The sequence below is a fragment of the Mytilus edulis genome, chromosome 7 (genome assembly GCF_963676685.1).
Source record: "Mytilus edulis chromosome 7, xbMytEdul2.2, whole genome shotgun sequence".
NCBI lineage: Eukaryota > Metazoa > Mollusca > Bivalvia > Mytilida > Mytilidae > Mytilus > Mytilus edulis.
Genome location: NC_092350.1, coordinates 62,784,010 through 62,806,303, shown reverse-complemented (window position 1 = coordinate 62,806,303; position 22,294 = coordinate 62,784,010). Strand labels below are relative to the sequence as shown.

At 33.3% G+C, this 22,294-nt stretch overlaps 1 protein-coding gene across 1 annotated transcript; it reads right to left on the bottom strand.

Moving 5' to 3' along the window:
- Positions 1-157: 157 nt before the first annotated feature.
- On the bottom strand, positions 158-22,229 carry LOC139481957 (CCR4-NOT transcription complex subunit 11-like). Its single transcript, XM_071265530.1, has 12 exons — positions 22,082-22,229; positions 12,908-13,013; positions 11,801-11,935; positions 8,357-8,473; positions 7,612-7,665; positions 6,477-6,592; positions 5,509-5,662; positions 4,317-4,523; positions 3,443-3,522; positions 2,751-2,820; positions 1,353-1,508; positions 158-467 (listed from the first exon to the last, which is right to left on the bottom strand). Exons 1-12 carry the CDS (start codon positions 22,117-22,119, stop codon positions 342-344), a joined length of 1,359 nt encoding a protein of 452 aa, XP_071121631.1. The 5' UTR covers positions 22,120-22,229; the 3' UTR covers positions 158-341.
- Between the last annotated feature and the right edge of the window lie 65 nt (positions 22,230-22,294).

Here is a 22,294-nt window from a genome sequence, read left to right as displayed (position 1 = left end):
TTAGTCTCTAATTTTCTATATAGTACTTTGTGAACTATTTATGCGTTTTTTTTTATTAACCATGACATTGTCAGTTTATATTTGACTTATGAATTTTGGATGTCCCTTTAGTATCTTCTCCATCTTTTACAATACATTTATTTAACTAAAAAATACCCAGCTTTTTCACATTTATTTAATTGTAGCTAGTGTCATTAGGATATGCACAAAAACTATTCTGTTGTCTCTATTATGCATCAATCCACATATATCACTGAATGCTGTCGTGATGTCTAGAGCAACACCAAAACATCCTTTAACTGTGCTTTTCAATATGAATACAAATTATCTCCCTTTGTTGTTCACCGCGTTGCATTTGGTTGTACACCTTCAACATTGTCTAATGATTTTAAAAGTCTAAAAAGTCCAGCTGCTTCTCTTATACGACTGAATTCAATACAGAATGCCTGCACTTCAATAAATATGTCCTGAAATAAAAAAAAAGTTGTTTTATACAATGTTTACTTGGTAAAGAAAAAAATATTTCAAATTCAAAAGAAATCACTAATCTTAAATAATCATGTAACCTCTTAAAAAAAAATGTATATTTGTAGAAACAAGTTGTAGCCTAAATGAAACTATATAAGGTCGCATAAGTTATTGCATAAATAGAGGTATATTACAGAGGGTGATCACAAATTATTGCTTAAACTTTTCCTAATTTAAAATTCTAAGAAAAATGTAACCGCTCACAATTAACTGATTTAATTTCCTCCCATTTACCCCATTTTTTTTCTTCAAAGAAATTCTTATGAATGGCAGATCTTTGAAAGGCAATTTAATGTAGTCATGTCGCAACGTTTTTGTCAATTGCATATGGTGCTCGCTAGCCAAATGTTCCAAGTGTTTGTCCATCACTAGTACTGGAGACATTGTCGAGGACTCTCATTACCTATTTCCCACTGGACATTAAGACACAAACAATTAACAATCCTGTGATCTTAATGGTTATTATTTTGTTGTCTTTCATACCTTGTATCTACCCTTATTCTCATTTTAATTAAAATCGTTCATTACAGAATGGCATCCCTTGCTATTAGTCAATACATGATTTTCAAGATAGTTTGCTGTAGCAGGAAAATCATCTTCCCCACAAGAATTTTTTATACAAGATAAATCAATATATGACTACGATGTCATCTGGTCACCATGGCAAAACTAAGCTGCGGAACTGTAGCTCTTAGGTCCTTATGTTGTTTTTTGACTATTTGTTGACCATCTATGGACCTAAAAGCTAGGGTTCTGCAGCTGGCAAAATTGAGATCTGCTGTTGTTAAATCATAAATCATTAAAGATATGCATATAAATCTTACCTTTACATCTATAATTTTATTACGAATGAGAGATTGCAGAAATACACAGACAAGTCTAACCAATCTGTTTTGTAGGTATCTATCTTTTATTGTCTCACATGTAGATATACAGTTGGATATATACAGGTGGATGAATTCTGATGGTAACTCTACTGCCTGGAATATACAAACACATGTAAATATACAATTAGATAATATATAGGTGGATGAATTTTGATGGTAATTCTACTGCCTGGAATATGCAATTAGATATATATATATAGGTGGATGAATTTTGATGGTAATTCTACTGCCTGGAATATACAAACATGTGTGAATATACGATAACATAATATAAAGGTGGATGCACTCAAATGGTAATTCTACTACCTAGAACAAACACATGTAGATACATACACAAAACACATGTAGATACATACACAAAACACATGTAGATAAATATAAAACAAATGAAGATAAATAAGCATAACTAAATATGCATGTTTCATTATCTCAGTGATAAATGGAGTTAGAAAATCTTAATTATGATAATTTGAAAAACAAGAATGTGTCTATATTTCACTGATGCCCCACACACACTATCATTTTCTATGTTCAGTGGACCATGAAATTGGGGTAAAAACTCTAATTTGGCATTAAAATTAAAAATATCATATCATAGGGAACATGTGTACTAAGTTTCAAGTTGATAGGACTTCAATTTCATCAAGAACTACATTGACCAAAAACTTAAACCTGAAGTGGGATAGACTGACAGACATACAGACCGAAAAAACATAATGCCCCCCAGGTGAGGCATAAAATTCATTCTACAACATAACAACAGAATATATATAGAAATCAACAGAAGAAATGAGATGTTATTATAAGTGTCTTCATAAAATTTAAAAATGATAGTTTTAAATTTAATAAAAACAAACAATCATGTCCCACTTTTCCCTATAATGAATACATAGTTCTAAAAGAAATTTTTATCAAAAACTTATTCCAACTTAGATCTTAAAAAAATATGTTGTCTTTTGCATATGAACTCTAGTATTTTTATTTTTATGCACCTATCATAAGTCAGGAACCAGTTCACTGGTTGTCCTATGTTGATGTTGTTCATAGGTATTTCTTGTTATTTATATAAATTATACCATTTGTTTTTTTCTGCTAGAATTGTTTTATGCTAGTCATTTTGGGACCCTTCATAACTTGCTGTTTGGTGTTAGACAAGGCTTTGTGTTGAAAGCAGTAATTTGACCTATATGATGGAGAGTTGTCTCATTGGCACTCATACCACATTTTCGTATTAATATATCTAGAGTCTAGATTATTTTATTTATTCCATTGGGTTGTTTTTCCATGAAGTGCAGCCACACCACTCCTTTTAAAAACTATATAATCAGAACTTACTGTAGTTAATCTGTTGACGACTTCCATTGAATGTAACGACATTTCCATATTTACAAGCACAGAGAAATATCTACAAAATGATGTATGAAAAACATTGGAATATCTTTTTAGCCATCTTGTACTAACATCTCAAATAATAATCAAAACAGTTGGTTGGGGTTTAGAAAAGGTTGTTTGCCATCTGGCAGTGAGACTCTCGGCTAAAAGAGGAGTCAAAATAATATGTTATTAGATACCTTGTGTAGAGATAGACTGAGTGCCACACTCTATACATTACACCACCTTTGCAATACTGTAAACCAATTAATTTATAAGCAATTTCTTTTCTCGCTTAAATGCAAGGCAAAATTTCTGCCCATATCTAACAAACACCAATTTTCTAGCCGTAGTGGAAATAATCCCTCTTCATTCTATTCCATTCACTTGGCAGTACCAAGATTTCACTATTCTATTGTCGGCAATAAATCAGGACAAATTAGGCCTTTTAATATTACACCCTCTTTTTCATATTTTACGTACAAGTTACTAGTTGGTGAATTCAATCCGTGTGTAATAGTTGCTAACATTCTTAATTTCTACATTATTTGGTCTCTAGTAGAGAGTTGTCTCATTGGCACTCATACCACATCTTATTTTTATATTACCTTACAATTCAATTATTAAATATTACAATATCTAATAGATGTACTTACTCAGTAATTTGATTGGATTGCATTAACCTCAGTAGCACTTCTATGGCAACCAATGGATTATTTTCAACAAGGTCAGGTAACTGGAATAAATTAGCTTTATATCAAAAATTATATTTACATTTATTATATTTACTACACAGGATAAACAAACATCTGTATTGTAATTCAAAGATATTTTGTAAAACAAATGATTTTTTACTTGATTTCAATATGAATTCAAACTATCCAAGTTATATGAAAACTGTCTAAAACCAAACTGTGTCATGAATTGTCAATTTACTGCTTTTTTATCTTAATCTAGTTACCATGAACCAATACAATACGATTCCAATTCGCATACCTGCCAACTTTTAAAAATGCCCATGGGGGTTTTACGTGCAAGGTGGCTCTTACAGTCCAACAAAAACTTCAAGGGGCCTTCAAATGTATCTTATTGTTGTTTTTTGGCTGCTTCATACCTTTTAAAGCCCAAAGCCATTGTAAAATTAACTGTTTTGTTTAAAATATGAGCAAAGTTGCTCTTTCAAAATTTTCATTTAGAACCTTTCATGGGGGGAATCCCCCGCAAGTAGTGACAGTTGGCAGGTATGAATTCCTAAATCTTAATCTGCGTTTACTATTTAAAAAAAAAAATTGAGAAAAAAGCATCATTTATAATTGCCCTTCTACATGTTCTATGAAATGGTGTATACAAATCATGCTATCTCATTTAGAAAGCAAACCTTATCCTGTCGCAATTTCACAGAAATAAAAGCATCACAAAAATTTCTAAATATACAGTACATGTATGTATTTTACAGTTACAATCTGTTTCCTTAGAAAAATAACGAGAAAAAGAATATTACAATCGCCATACTACAGAAAATTACCATACCTTAGCTGGTGTAAGACCTATGTGGTATACTAATTTAGGATCTTTTTCAATTTCATCCATTAACTGTTGCTGTTGAGGGAGCGACAGGGCCCCTTTAAATGCCTTTGCCATCAGTCTACGTACTTCCACACCTGCAGAACTACTAACACACATTGTAGAATCCCATGCTATATTGTAATCACCTTCTACAGGATTTAACCAGGCAAACTGTAAAACAAAATTAAGAAACAATTGAGTGTGCAGGTATAGATAGAATCTTTGGTTATCATACTTCTTACCTGAGCCATGAAGTCCTTATTAGGGTATGTATACTACCCTCCTTTCGGAGTATTCTAGTCCTATGGTTATCTGTTGGACTAGTCTACTCTTAAAAGAGGGTAGTTTTCATAACCTAATTATGACTTCATGGTTCAGCTAGCAAGCAAGCTAACCAAAGATATTACCTTTACATACACACTCAATGCATTCTGCTGTAAAGCATTTAATATTTTATTTAATAACATCCAATCTATAAAAGTTTCAATTAATTTCTAAATGTATCACAGTCGTTAGTATTTATCATGTTTATATACAAATTTAATGTTTTTCACATACAATTTGTTTTGTTTCAAAAGTTTGTTTTGCAAGTTTCGAATATTAACTGAAGAGTTATATTGTTATAAACAAAAACAACAATATTATTGATGTGATGTGTCTTTTCTTTAAATTTCTCAATTGCATAATAAGACAAATTAGTCCTTGACACAATATATATAGATTATGATATGGACATTGTTTCAACCTCATTGCTTTAATAGCTAAAAGGAAAGTGTCCTTTAAGGTGGTACCCAACACTTTCACTAAAATTAATTTGGCTCTTTTAATTTTCATAATATTTTGTCAAAGTATTTACTTTGACACTTTAACAAAAATATCAAATTTAAAATTTTTTGAACCAACCGTTTTGTCAGAAAAATTACACTGGTTATATAGCAGTTTGACAAACACTAATTTTGATCATTGAGAAGCTTTATATTGCCTTCACAACGCAACGTAATTAAAACGTTTAGCTGATATTACAGAGTTATCTCCCTGTAGTGTTAGGTACCACCTTAAAGTTTTCTACAATATAAATTCAGATGAAATGGTGCATATATATTTCATCTATGACAGTCACCTTATTGAATATTGATAATTGTTTTTTGACTCCTACCTCATCTTCAGCAATGTGTAATGGCGGTGCAAGTCTAATAAATTCTGGCATCATACAGTTCTCTACAGGAGGTTTATTGCCTGTTAACAAAGCCTCTATGGTTTGTCTCTGTACATCAGGGTTTATAACACCAGGCTTTCCAAACTGGTCAAAACTATTGTAAAATACAGTATAACAGATTTTATTATACCGCAGTTATCATTTTCTATATAAATAAGTACACAATATTTTCACTATTTTGCAAATTACAAGTTTTGAACTATTGGACCGGTAAAAAATTTCCAACTATTGGACCTGGGTGAAACTATTTGACCGCAAGCGTCAGTATATTTCGCGGAATTTTAAATGCAGCTATGAGATTGGAGGCTTTTGAAAATAACGTGGGAGTAACGACGTCGTGTTTTACCTATTGTTTCTATATAGGGTTGACGTCAGTGCAAGACGTAGCGTTAGCATTTTAACATATCTATGAAGTACATTTTTAAACGTTATGGTTTGGTTTCTTCTTTTTGATATTACGATAGTCGATTTATCACCGCCATTTATTGTCTGTTGTCTTTTTCGATATAATAAAACACTTACTGACTGGATATTCGTGGAATAGTAAGTTTATTGTCCCTCGGATACAATTATTTTTCCCTCGGCTACGCCTCAGGACAATAAACTTACTATTCCAATCATACCCAGCCAATAAGTATACAATATTTCATATACAGCAAAGTTCAGGGTATTTCTTCTATTTTACTTGTTTAGTAAATGCTGATATAAACAAACATTTCATAAAAATCTGACAATAAGTAAGTGTACGGTACGGCACTAGAGATCGTACAATGAAATTGCTCATACAAATTACAAATCTAAAGGGACTAAATCAATATTACCTGACCATGTATTTGTATGTGTATTTTAAGGATTTCTTTCTGCTTCAATTGAAATACCCATGTTTGTTTGATATAAACAATATTTACCTGGTGGGTTTATTTTCAGGGTCAGGAACAACACAAGGTATAGCAGATTTACTCTGAGCTGGCATCTCAGACTGTCTTTCTGCTAATGCTAACTGTAGACCACTGACATCAAAATTCTATAACAAAATATATTTCAAAGTGACACTAAAAAGAAAAGATCAGCTATACTTTCTATAGGTAAACAAATTTTAAACATGGTTATCTTAAGAGTGACGAGTATGTATTTCAGTTTTTAAAACCTGAATTTGACTCTTAACTGATATTATATAAGTCAAACATAAGATCCCCCTTCTTTTAATGACTGACTCAGTGGTCACATGTTAGTGTGTTCACCTAAAGTGCAGGACACCTTGGCTTTGATCACTGGCCCCATCAAACCAAATAATGTAAAATTGGTATTTGCTGACTCTCTTCTAAGCCTTCATTATTAATAAGTAAGAGCAAAGAGAGATCAGCTATAGCTTAGTCTAAGGAAATTTCTCCAGAGGTTCCAAAGGCTAAGGTGCTTGATTTTTTTATTAGTTGTTAGTGGCATTGAACTAGCTGTCAGTAACTGCAGGTACTCACTGATCTGTACATACTGTGGATTCATTATAATTCTCTGGATACCAATTTTCGGGGGAACAGGCGAACCAAGAATTCAAATGTTCAACAAATATCATATTTTCAATAGGCTTTGTGAACAGAGATTGGCAAAACCACGAAATCAATATCCACGAATATGCAAGTTTTCAGCAATCCATGAAAATTGATACCCACGAAAATAAATGAATTCACAGTAGTGTCTTTTTGTTGTTGGGATATACAAGTACACGTTCAACCCCGCCACATTCTGTATGTATGTGCCTGTCCTAAGTCAGGATCTTGTAATTCAGTGGTTGTCGGTTGTTTATGTGTTACATATTTGTTTTTTCATTCATTTTTTTGCATATAAATTAGGCTTTTAGTTTTCTTGTTTGAATTGTTTTACATTGTTATTTCAGGGCCTTTTATAGCTGACTTTGTGATATGGGCTTTGTTCATTGCTGAATCCCGTACTGTGACCTATAGTTGTTAATTTCTGTCTTATTTTGGTCTCTTGTGGAGAGTTGTCTCATTGGCAATCATACCACATCTGCTTTTTTTTTATATTTACCTGCATATTCCCAACATCCATCTGTATGATTTGTGGTGGAGTCTTTTTGAAAAGCTGAAAAAGTATGGAAACATGTAAAAGATTCTAATGTTACAGAGTTCACCATGGCAACAACGAACATGACATGAACAGGAAATTAAATAAAACATGAATGTGACTCGAAATATATTATAAGAAAAATTGAAAACTTTTTTAACATGTCATTACGGATTTAGATGACTGTAAACCAACTTAATAAGGCAAATAATGAAATTTGCGTTCAGCCTCTTCTTACCTGACTTTTTAGAAGGGCTTTTATTCCACCCCATGGCCACCATGCATAAATTCTAATTGGATATTTCATTTAAATGCCTTAGGTGAATGTTTGTTAGTACAACATATATTTGTGGAGAAGTATTTAATTCAATGAACCCTTTCTTTAGTGTTTTAGAATTGTCTGTTGTGATTTGAGATACATGTTTATTGGTATCAAATATTTAGGATAGTACGAACTTGCTCTCTATTTTAGGTACTGTAATTCATATATGATATTGTATGTTTATACAACAAACTACTCTGCTAATCTGAGTACATGTATTGCCAGAATGCCTTCAAAATAATTCCAAAATTAATTTTAAATAATGTTAGAAGAGACTGGTAAATAGTCCAGATATTAATCATGGTAATGTATATTTCATAGTTGTAAATACACATATGTATTTTTCCATTTTTGTCCAGATTTTGTATTAAAAAAAATCCAAAGTACCTCTTTTGATGGACTAGATATAAGCTGTGATAAGAAGTATCGTTCTGATGGTGAAATTGCTGGTATTGCCCAGTGAAGGTCAAACTGTCCTGCATCCTGGTTCTCTGTTGGAGGATTCTAAAAATACATTTCATTATTATTGATATTGTAATACAATTCTGAATAAGTTTCACCATCATGACCATTGGTATTCTTTATATTTTACAAAATTTGACTGAGCCTACATTTGAGTGGTCAATGTTAGCTTCCCATAGTGGGAAGGAATACTAATATCAAATATCCATTCACTATATACTTTAATTTACCTTACAGCCTTCAACAATGAGAAAACTCAAGTTTTAGAAATTAGATCTACATGTATCAATCCATATATGTTCGATTATATAAGAATTTTCCTGTATCAACTCATTTATCCTTTCCTACATGTGTGTCCTATCAGTGTGGCTTAAATTTTCCAACAACAGTCATGACGATAGAAAATCAAAACATCAAAAAATTTCTTTATAGCATTTTTTGCCAAATTTCTTTTTTGATTTAAACATGTTAAAACAGCAAGCCGTTTTAAGAATCTGTCAGAATGGAAATACAATGTACATTAATCTTTGAAAGAATGTTAGGCTTAAATTAAAATATTGTTTGTTTGCCCTTTACCGACCGACCCTATCAATTCGTTCCGCCTGAAAATCTTTTATTTGCATTTACCAGCAAGATTTTATTTTATTTTATTTTTTCGTTCCTACCAAAAATCTTATATTTGTATTTCCCGCTCTAAACTTTTTTACAGGAATCCTCGGGTTTTATCTTAACGTATAAGGTCCAGTCCGTTTGGTATCACCTGAGCGTTTGACATGAACACTTGCTTTTGAAGATTCAAAGCATTTGTTTGAAATCGATGTTGAACGCTTTCTGAAATCATGATATGAAGTACGTTACTCTGTACCTTTAAACTTAAAGAGCAGGGTTCATTTACAAAAAAGTTCGTTTGATACAGAAGTATTAACGTGTGTACAAACTAATTTGACGTTGTATTCTATGTAGGGATGGCCTTTTGTGATCCGCATATCAGAATGATTATGTTAACGATGCCGCTAAATTATTTATACTAGAACACACCCGCGAAATCGCGGGCATATACAGCTTGTGAACTGTTGCAGGGTGATTTTTTGTAGAAGATATTATGTATGGAGAATTACATAGAAGGTATACCTCCCTTTTTCCAAAGTCCGATATTTGTTTCCTTTCTGTTAAATTCAATTATATTCGTGTTTCTGGCCTACGACCACAATTATTCTTCTCCTTTGCTACAATGCTTCTTTTGGTAAAAGTCAAATTAAATTAAAAATTTGCACCGTTTCAAACATAATATAAATGTAACTTCTTATATATAGACCATTATTAGTCTAAAAAATATGCTTCTATGACAATTCATCAGTGCTTTTTTTTTGAGAGCCTTATTAACATGCCAATTGTAGGATTTGAATCATGTATAAATGACTAATACCGACTAAGGCTAATTTGAGGGGTTGTCGATCGGAGGGGTCCTTATCCCGATATCCCGGGCTTAAAAACATGAAACTGAGATGCAGAATTTAAAGAAATTCATATCCCGAAATCGAAAAATATATTCCCGGATCCCGTAAGGATCAATCCCCAAATCCCGAGCTTCAAAACACCTGATCCCGACGCCCTGAAAAAGGTCCTGCCTCCCTCTAGTCTCTACCTTACTTTCATTTTTGCTAAATCACTATTTTCCCTTTTAACAATAAATTTTTATGCCCCAATTATGGGCATTATGTTTTCTAGTCGGTGCATCCGTGCGTTCGTTTGTTCGGTCGTCTGTCCGTTCGTCTGTCCGTTCGTCTGGTCCGTCTGTCCCACTTCAGGTAAAAGTTTTTGGTCGAGGTAGTTTTAGATGAAGTTGAGCATGTTTTACTTATTTTAATATATAAAACATGATAATATAGGCTATGCCTGTGTCGTTATTTACGTGACCATAGGTGATTGAATTACAATAAAACATGATAAAATAGGCTAAGCCTGTGTCGTTATTTACGTTACGATAAGTGAATGACAATAAAACATGATAATATGGGCTATGTCTGTGTCGTTCTTTACGTGATGATAATTGAATGACAAAAATGATTGTGTTTATTTTCACAAGGCCTGGGTCGTTGCTTACACTTGGGACAACATATAACGATTCAGGCAATGTGAAAATGGCTTGCATGAATTTTATATAAAACATGATAATATAGACTATGCCTGTGTGGTTATTTACGTGACAAATAAAACATGATAATTTAGGCTATGCCTGTGTTGTTGTTTACGTGACGATAAGTGTGAAAATGGCTTGCACTTGGGACAACATATAACGATTCAGGCAATGTGAAAATGGCTTGCATGAATCTTAAATAAAACATGATAATATAGACTATGCCTGTGACGTTATTTACGTGTCAAATAAAACATGATAATTTAGGCTATGTCTGTGTCGTTATTTACGTGACGATAAGTGTGAAAATGGCTTGCATGAATCTTAAATAAAACATGATAATATAGACTATGCCTGTGACGTTATTTACGTGTCAAATAAAACATGATAATTTAGGCTATGCCTGTGTCGTTATTTACGTGACGATAAGTGAATGACAAAAATGATTGTGTTTATTTTCACAGCCTGGGTCGTTGCTTACACTTGGGACAATGAATAACAAAAATGATTGTGTTTATTTTCACACAGCCTGGGTTGTTGCTTACACTTGGGACAAAATTCTTATTATATATAACGATTCAGGCAATGAATCTTAAATAAAACATGATAATATAGGGTAAATTTATCAAACTTCTGGAAATATAAACGGAAGAGGAAGTTGTCTATGAATAAAAGCCGGAGTGATGACGGACACATATCCGGACTTCTTTTTTTCCGTTTTTCTCCCAAAATAACCGAAACTGAATAATCATAAGAATGAATGACAAATGCGACTATGCATGGTACCTATAGGACATATAGTCACAATGATCAATTTATTGTGGAAGGAGGAGAAGCGACACCCAAAATGAGGTCTTTTCGTTTAATAGTATAGATCTGACATGAACCAAAAGTGACAAAACCCTGTAAAGTGGAGAATATCTGGCAGTAAAATCACCAAGTTTTCCATACAGATCATTTATAAATGTGATGCAACTAATAGTCCAAGCGAAAAACTTATTTGCAAAAACAAAACGGACAAAAAAATGACATTATGCAGATTTTGTATCTATAAAATAAAATATTTTACCTACCTGCCTACCCATGACAAATAATATACCGAGCCAAGTTATTTTTTGGGGGAAGAAAATAAAATATTTTACCTACCTACCTACCCTGTTTCAAAACATAGGGTCGGAAAAGGGCAAACAAACAATATTTTAATTTCTAGGCCTTATAGAATGTTTACAAACCAGCAAATGAACGAATACTGTGGCAAAGGGATTAGCAGCTATAGGATCTGTTCTGTACATCTCATATAGAACAAAGATGGCTGCCAACTTCTGTGAGGGGTGTGGTAGTAAGTCTCGGTTCTGTAACAGAAGGACCTGGAAAAAAATAAAGTTTACTATTTAATAAGTTTAATTACTGTGGAGTCATTATTTTCGTGGGTATCAATTTTCGTGGTTTGAGGTAAATTTATATGTTCGTGGATATTTAATTTTGTGGTTTTGCTGAAGTATGCATACAAGCCTATCAAAAATATGTTATTCGTTGAACCTTCACTTTTGTGGTTCACCTGTACCAACGAAATCCAGGAATATTGGTATCTAACGAATAATAATGAAATCCACAGTATGTTAACAGAGTTTTCCATCTATAGCATGTATAGTGCAGTATCATACATACATACTAGAACAAGTAAATAAATATAAAGGTTTATTAATTAAGTTGTCTGCTATAAATATTTTGAATGCATGTCATAAGTGTCATAACCATGGTAACAGTCAAATTAAAAAGTGTTTTTAACCTTTCTTTTAATTTCTCAGTAATCAAAAATTTAATACTACTTGGATATTTTTACAAAGTAAAGAGAAAATAGTATTATAGCTTTTAACATGTTCAATGATGAAAAAGGAATAATTTGAGGTATTCTTCACTATACTTGAATCATTAGTCAGTCTTTAGTGTACTAAGTTTCAAGTTGGTTGGACTTTAAATTCATCTTATATTTACCGTGACCAAAAACTTTAACCTGAAGTGGGACAGACTGACTAGACAAATGGACGAACTGTCCCACAGACCAGAAAACATAATGCCTCTCTATCATGTCTATTATCGTAGGTGATGCATAAAAAACACTTCATGCACATGAATAAGTAGTGTCCCTGACTGACATATAATGAATCAACAGGATTCTTTGAACAAAGATATGAATTGCAACATCTTAATGTGTTACGATTTGATATGATTTGATTTACTGTGTTTTAACGCCACTTTTAACATGTTTAAGCTATTTCTTGGTGGAGGAAGCAGAAGTGTAGAGATTAATCTATTATGAAAAAAGATATCAAGCCTACCAAAGCTGATCCAACTTTATAATGGTCTTGTTTTGTGAAATAGTGATGAAATCCTGCAGCTAAACCTTCGAATGTTTGTGTCTGTGTAGCATCCTCAGACAATACACTGAAATGAAATTAATTATACAAAATTATCAAAAGATCAGTGTTAGTCAGGTGTACTACTTGTACAAGTAATTTTTATGTACTTGAAGAAGTAATAGTAATAAATACTTTAATTATAAGTAAATTTGTAAGATACTTATACAAGTGAATTTTATTTACTTGTACACATGTAGGTAAAGAAAGATTGGCTTAGTTAAATGCGCCTTCTGCATTCAGATTTTTTTTTACTTACAAGTGTAAGCTGTGAAAAAGTCATCCTATCTCCTTTTCTTAAATTCTTCAGATTTCTTTGTTCTTAGAGAATTTTAAATTGTCTGCCCTTTGCAGATGTCTTTACTGATCATTTGTAAGTGTAATATAATGGACAATGAAAATCCCATAAATTTGTCTGTTATCTTCAGAACATTGGTCATTTACAAGCCCCCAAGGAGCAATTTTTGAAGGCCTTGCATAAATACTTAAGATCTTTGGACAATCAGTTGCTTTGTTGATTTAATGAGATGAAACATTGAACTCTAATTAAAAATTATGAGCTAACCTGGGAAAAATCATTAAAGCCATATTTTTACATCCCAAAACTTAAGAATTTTTGTGGGATTGTAAAAAAAAATCACTTATTATTATTAAAAGAATTGATAATAGAATATTGAATAAATGGCTTTTGAACAACCATTTTCATGATTTTATATAAGAACCATGATAATTTTAATCGCAAGTTTGTAATAAAAATGAAAAAAAAAACCATATGACAGTCTTATGTTTTGAAGATCCTGTGTCTGACATGCAGACGATGTAGCTATAATTCATGTTACCGGAATACCCCTCAGAATTTTTCTCAACAACTATTCCATGTATTCTAGTGATGCGTATTTTTGACATTAAATAATAATGACTGAACAGTCAGGGGACTTACTTAAATGAGTGATTATTAAATCACTGATTCAAGTAACATTATGTTCATAAAGTTGTAAGTTAGAGTTGTCTTTCTTTAATAATCACCTATTTAAGTAGTACAAATTTATCACTTGACTAAGTGATTTAATTTTATTGTAGTTTTAAATATAGAATACTAATGATCCAGGGACTAATTATGTTTCTAAACTTATCAGAACCAACATCTGTGTTGTCTAGGATGACCAGGTCATGTCAGGTGATGACCTTAAGTACTGAATCTAGGATAATGACATAAAAATCACTTGTTTAAGTATCATACCTCAATTTCCTTAAAAAAAATAACTTCTTTAAGTAAAAATCACTTGTTTAAGTATCATACCTCAATTTCCTTAAAAAAAATAACTTCTTTAAGTATCATTATTCTAATAGCCCCCACTAATTTCAACACCCCCGAACAGTGAAATTTTTATCGCGAACAGTAGAATTTTATTACATAATCTGAAAGATGAAACCTTGAACTTTACAGGAAAAATACTCCCACTGCTGGGAAAAATCTGTAAAGAAAGTATCAGTTCATTAAGTTAGGCCATTATTATAGCATTTTATCCACTGAAATAGAATTTGCAGCTAAATTATTGCACCAAAGGCATAAACCTTTCTACTTAAAAAGAAGCAAAAAGTTCATTTTTTTCAATTTTACTAATGAAAAGATATTATCTAAACCTATGTGTTTAAAATTTTAGTATAACTACAAAATCACAATTTATAATAAAATTTCTAATTTGCTACTTAAATAAGTGATTTAAAAATCACTCATTTAAGTAAGTCCCCTGACTGTGAACAGGCAAGTTTAATTTAATTAGTTCTTATGTCTTTAAAAGCGACTTTGAATATGTCATTCCTTTGTCAATTGTAGTGATGTTGTAGTTCCAACAATAGAAAATAAAAAACACACCACAATGTACACTTTTGCATTTGAAACCAACGAAATGTGGTTGATAAGAAAACATGTGACACTACCATAGTAAATAGATACATGTGAGGTTGTGGTTTCAAATTTGGTACATGTATCATCCTGTAATCTGACACCCCGAAATTCTGACAGTCCAGTAGTCCTACAGTCCATTTTGGACAATCCGATGGTCCGACACGAAGCTGTGCTGCTGAAAAAGGATGATTGTCTTCTGATGAGCTTATTAGCATACTGCTGAAACGCGAGCAGTTTTTAAAATTTAAAAAGTGGAATGCATCGTAATGGGATATAAATTAAATCCCATCTTGTTTGAACAATTAATATAAGATTCATTATTATCATCATGTCGATGATAACGAGAATGTCTGTTTACATACATTTTGTACATGCGCAAGCGCATGCATGTAACAAGGAGCATATATATATTGTTAGATATACTGTTCTAAGATTAAACTTATAATCTGGTTGAATATGATATGTCATACTGACTGATTTGTTAATTTTCTGTGTGAAAAAATATACCAATTTACAAACGCTTGTCTATATAGGCATACTTTTCAGAGACAAGCGTCCATGCGTCGGACTATCGGCCTGTCAGATTAAAGGACTGTCGGATTATGGGACTGTCATATTAAAGGTCTGACTCCAAAATTTAAAATAGCCTTCAAAGACCTCATAATTATTTGGACTAGTATCATCCATGAATTCTCACTAAAATGTAGTCCGAGATTACTCTGACGTCCAACGGCTGTTTTGCCAGACAAGCTGGGGCCGTGGGACGTCAGAGCTCGTCCCATATCAAAAAGTGGATATTTGCCCACCCAAAATAGATGCGCTGCTTCGTCGCTTCTGGTGCCGACTGACGGCCTTGGAATTATATAAATCGGGCAGCAATCTGTTCATTTTTCATTTATCTTTTCATTTATGTAAGTTTCACCTACCTGCCAACCTTTATTTTTCCATATTTTAACCGTTTTCACAGAGACCCATCGATTTCTGTATTTTAGCCTTTCATTTTCAAAGATTATCACGTGACCACGAGAAAACAGTGATGATTTATGCAAATGACCATAATGTAACACCTCGTTCATTTACGATGCAAGTTATCTAAATGTCCGAGAGCTTCCGATTGTTCTCGTGTTCGAACTAAATGCTTTATACCGATCTCCTGTAAAGGAGGTGAAAAATCGTGGTTGGCTACTAAATGTTAAACATCAATCTCCTACAAAATTTGCATATTTGAGTCTCGAGGCCACGTGAAAACGGTTAAAATATGGAAAAATAAAGGTTGGCAGGTAGGTGAAACTTACATAAATGAAAAGATAAATTGACAACTAATAGTGTTTGGCGAAAGGTGCTTTATTATAGTAATGCATATATAGTTATACCAAGCATGGTATCAATAAGCTACAATGAACAAAATGTGAATATGAAGCACCTGAACCCCAATGTGGGTAATAATAAAAGTAATTAGAAAAAATTAACAATAAAAAGAAAAAGAAAAAAAAAAATGTTTTATATCAATTACATAATAAAAGTGGCCTGGAACATGCTCTTCCGCCCAAAACCACATGGCAATACGAACCCGGATGAAACATCAAAGGGAAGCAATTCTTACAAGGCGTCATCAATTATGTACAATGAGAGTTGCCTCCCATTGTACGCAATTGACAACTAATAGTGTTTGGCGAAAGGTGCTTTATTATAGTAATGCATATATAGTTATACCAAGCATGGTATCAATAAGCTACAATGAACAAAATGTGAATATGAAGCACCTGAACCCAAAACGAAGTCGCCAAACACAGGGGTTAATAATATATACATAAAAAAAAAAAAAAAAAAAAAAAACAAAAAAAAAAAAAAAAAAAAAAAACAAAACCCAACAACATCAAATCAAGAATATAAAAATACACCGGCTAAAATACCCTAACACTAACTACCAATCAAATAATTCATAGCTGACGTAACCCGATACATATCAACACTAGCTTGTTTAATGTAAGTCTGAAAACAATCAGATCTCCAGTCTCCGTGATGTTTCAATAAAATCTCAGGAATGCCAGCCTTGGTGGCTAATGTAGCCCCTCCGTGTCTCAGCGAATGAAAAGAATAAACTGAAGGGTCTAAACCAACAAGAACAATTAACTCTCTAAAACGGTTCAACAAAACGGATCTAGATAAAGGCAATAATTTACCATGAACAGGTAAAGCAAAAACGGGAGCATTCTTATCACCAGGTATTAAAGACACAAGATGCTTATAAGCTCGAGCAGGACATATTGATGGCTCAACTGAGCAACACAAAGAAACCTGATGGGTGTAATCATGATTCTGTCTAGTCTTTGACCATTTCAATAAAAGGAGGATACCCTTTTCACTAACAACAACATTATCTCTGATCAATTGTTCACGGGAATTAAAAGATGTAGAGCTTCTGCTGACCAGGTTTGACGCCCTAAGCATACCAAAAAAAACAAACGTTAGAAAACACCATAAACAAGCATCTAAATAATCATAAATATTCAACAACCTAACAATATCAATTAAATGTGTAGGTAACAATGGTAATTTTGACACAGCCACATGCTGATTCTTATGACTCAATCCTCTTAAAGTCAATTTGAATTCTGTAGATAAAAAAGGTTCCACAGTAAAACCAAAAAGTTGACTCCAGGTCTTAATGCCAGAAATATAATTCTTAACAGATGAAAAACTGCTTAAACTCTTGGATAGAAAACATGCATAAGCACACAATATATCCTTAACACAAGGAAATGGTCGAAATTTATAATAAACACAAAAAATATGGTATGCATTGAGTTGACTCTTCAAATTTGAATAAGTACCAGGCCGAAAGGCTGCACCCTTAGCAAGCTTGACCTCTTTCTGCAAAACTGCTCTTCTGGACTTAAGACCTGGAAGTCATAAACAACAGTAATTAGATAAACAACAATGTCATATTAATTATCAAAGTTAGTCTTATCTGACACTAAATATGCGCAAAAATAAATGTCAATGTATCATGTATGAAAATCTAAATGTTTATAATATCATTAAACATATGACCAAACACTTCTTTCTCAATAAAATCTGAATTGTAAAGTTTAGATTCTATAAAAAACTGTGATCTGTTCTTCTCCGAAAGATTCCAACGGGATAGCAAATCCGATAACCTATTTTCAACAGATGCTATATAACTCACACGCAGTTGAACATTACTTAACGCACACAAGTACCATATTTGACGTGCCAAATTCAACATTTCCTGATCACGTCCTGTTCCCCTATTTAAAATTTCAACACATGATTGATTGTCACAAAACAGCTGTACCCGTTTATTTGAGATACTTGATGTCCAGAATTGAATTGCTATGTAAATCGCATACATTTCAAGCACAGATATGTGCATGTCCCGCAAAGACTCCGGTATATCCGAATGAAAATATTCAAATGTCGTGAAATTGACACCACCAATACCCTTGAGACACGCGTCAGAGGAAATAATTGCGTCTGGTGAAGACCAATCTACATCGGGAATTATACTAATTCCATTATAGTCATGTAAAAATAATAACCACCACCGAATGTCTTGTCTAAATTCATCTGTAATATGAACACGATAATGATTGAAATGGTATTTTCGTAATGTCTGTAACATGCGTGAAATAAAAAGTCTTCCGCTTCGGACACATTCGGAAATAAAAGCCAACTTGCCAATAACTTGTTGTAACTGACGTTTGGTGCAATGTTTTTTCTTTTCAAATCTTTGTAACAACTCATAAGTCTCTTGTAATTTAATCTCCGGAATTCGGACTGTCATGTCAATTGAGTTATACTCCTTGCCGAGAAATGTCAAAACTTTTGTCGGCGGCAAACACTTTTCTTTGCTGACTTCTAATCCTAACCTCTGAAACAATTCTAAAACAAAATTATAATCATGTTCAGCGTTCTGATTGTCACTAACACCACCAAAATCATCAACATAGTTTATTGTATGAATGTTAGATTTCCATAGCATATAGGAAACAGCATTCGTTGTTCGTTGACATGCCTGTGGCGAAGAGCGCATACCAAAAATAAGACGATTGTCAATAAAAATTTGTCCCCTCCATTCATAACCTTGTAAATGCAAGTCGTGCGGATCTAATACTAGCTGACGAAAAGCCCGGGACAAATCCAACTTCCAAATGGCACACCCACGACCGTGATTCAAGAGCAAAGCAATAAATTCTTCGTGTCTAGGATAATAAAGTTTAAAAGTTTCATTCAAAAAGGTGTCCGAAGGTATGCCTTCATTTATGGACAAATTATTGCCATGCGAACAGTCAACAATTACTCTCCTATCGGAATCTCCCTTAGGAACTGTGAATAATGGTGATAATGTTAAATGACAACAGAGAGGGTTCTTTCGGAAAGGACCATAAATAGCCCCAAGGTCTGATTCTTTTGAAATATATGAATCAATAAAACTTGAAAACTGATTAAGATGATTTTGTCGACGTGTGGGGGGATCGGGCAGTGTATCTTTGATATAGTTTAACGGCCATCCATACTTCAAAAATTCAACGACTATTTTATCATGATAATCTTCTAAAAGTTGTTCCCACAATTGTATGTTGAAATTAGAACGTACTGGAATTTTACAATATGCAAAATTCGGCTTGCCACTGTAGAACACGGCTTCATGAACACTTGAAAAATTATTTATATTCATTTCACAAAATTTGGTTGATACATCTTTCAAAACATTTCCACTCATATCTGGTGAATACTCAAAATCAATAGACCCTGCTGTTTTCGTAAACCAAGGACAAATACTTGAAGCTAAAAGTACATTATTAGTTTCATCAACAACATTGTAATTCATGTAATTGTTATCTTTGACAACAGTGTCAAAATCAGTTCTACATAATAAAGATTGCAATAAATATGAATCATTTTCATAAATAGACACACCTGTAAACACAGGGGACGTTTTTTCACTACAAGCATTGTCACAATAACCAACGCCTGTTAAATTAAAACCTACGGAACTTGACTCGCCTATAGATTCACATGACGAAACATCATAAATATTACTCAAAACATCTGCCTCATATGCAGAGGATATTCCTAAGGAATCTTGTGAATTATCAAACAACACACCTATATTTGCAGGGGAATAAGATTTCGTTAACTCATCATACACACCTGAATAATCAGGGGAAGCAATCGCACCTGACATAATTGCAGGAGGTTTCACAACATCATTTTCGTAATTATCACACAGTAACACACCTGTAATTACAGGGGAATATAATTTCTTTTGAATAATACTATTACTGATCATTTTAGTAGATTCACAATGTAGCACTGAAGTTGAACATCATTGATGATGCGGACAATCCTTCGAAGGATGTAGCACAGACGCATCACTCGAATCTTTTCCTTTACGGACGCACTTTCTGCAAACATGCAATAGTTTTTTGTCTCCATAGGCTCCAAAATGATCTCCGGATCGACTACAGTTTCCCGCTTGATATGCGCCGCAAATTGGATTGCGATTAACCGGCTTATCCTTGAAAAATGCTTTAGTCGGGGTAGACGAAGACGAAGTGAGGGGGGTGACGAGAGTACGGCCTTGTTCTTCAACAAATGCATGCGACCAATTTTTGTGACCTCTTTCTATGGAACGCAAAACTTCGGCGTGAAAATCCTTTATCTCCGCAAAGGGGTATTTTTCAACGAGATAAAGCAAATTAATGAGATGTTTTTGTCTGTGCACAGAAATGGCTTGTTTTTCAATGTTATGCATAATGAATGTTTCACCTCTGACTAGTTGTGCTAGACCGAAATCTTTATCAGAATAATTGACCGATTTGGTTTGTGCATGCTCGTGTGGCCATGGCACATCATATTTAACTCTATCCTTAGCAGCTCTTGCTTCACCGGAAACTGCTGTTCTTTTTTGTTTATCTTTGAATATAACATATGGTAAATCATTACCTTTGATTTGAGCTTTGTCCTTATCCTCGTCGTTATCATTTGAAGAATCAGAATCAGAATCATCGGAAGAGGACGAAGATTGATTAAGCAGCTGTCGAGTAAGCTCTTTATCCTGTTTTCCAACTTTATCTTGATTCCGTAACTCATTAAGCGATGGAAGCTTTAATGTTTTAACTTTTTTACCATTGTCCTTCGCTTTGGTTCTTGAAGATTCACCACCGGATGTTTTCTTGGCTACAAGGAGCTCGTGTTGTTTCGCCAACAAATCACGTTCCAAAATTTTGTTTTGTATTGTTAATTCTTGAATTGTCTTATCAAGTTCACTCACAATGTTCGTAGATGAAGGTAATTTTGGACGAACGCCAGCACATGCTTCGTCTGATTTCGGTGTTGATGTCTGACGATGAACCACGTTTTCAGAATTAATTATATCTCCAGCTTCTGTAACTGAATCGAAATCCTTCTGCATTTCAAAAGATGATAGAATAAAGTCTTTTAAGTACGCTGGAGGTTTTCTTGTTCTATTGTTCTCCATCGGATGTCAAAAAAAAAATGTTTTATATCAATTACATAATAAAAGTGGCCTGGAACATGCTCTTCCGCCCAAAACCACATGGCAATACGAACCCGGATGAAACATCAAAGGGAAGCAATTCTTACAAGGCGTCATCAATTATGTACAATGAGAGTTGCCTCCCATTGTACGCAATGAAAAATGAACAGATTGCTGCCCGATTTATAAAATTCCAAGGCCGTCAGTCGGCACCAGAAGCGACGAAGCAGCGCATCTATTTTGGGTGGGCAAATATCCACTTTTTGATATGGGACGAGCTCTGACGTCCCACGGCCCCAGCTTGTCTGGCAAAACAGCTGTAGGACGTCAGAGTAATCTCGGACTAACTTAGTAACTAAAATGGGGCTGTAAATAATTATGTGTCAACTGCTAAAAAATTTTTTAAAAAAGTGGCAATACAAATTGTCGACATAATCAGCTAATGACAATGAATGATTTAGACAAATACCATTCATTGAATTTGCTCAACAGAATTATCTCCCTTAGTAATTTACCCACACAAATTTTATAATTTCATATTTATCAGTTATCAATAAGAGGTTACGTGCATCGTAAAGTAGTTGTACCATAGTGTTTGTAATTTTTAACAGGTTCTTTTTATTTTTTTGTATTTCTAGTATCAGATAAAGTAACTTAGTACCTGAGCAAAGATGCAAGCTCTTTCAAGGAGAGCGCCATTTTATTTTGTAACGTGAGATTACGTTATTTCATATCGACAAACATAATCCTAAGTTATTACAATACGGAAATTTTGTACATATTTGTTTAAATCAATTCAATAAATTATATTTGATTGATTCCACTACATAAAGGATAGGTCCACGTATCAAATTAGCTTAATATTGATCGATCA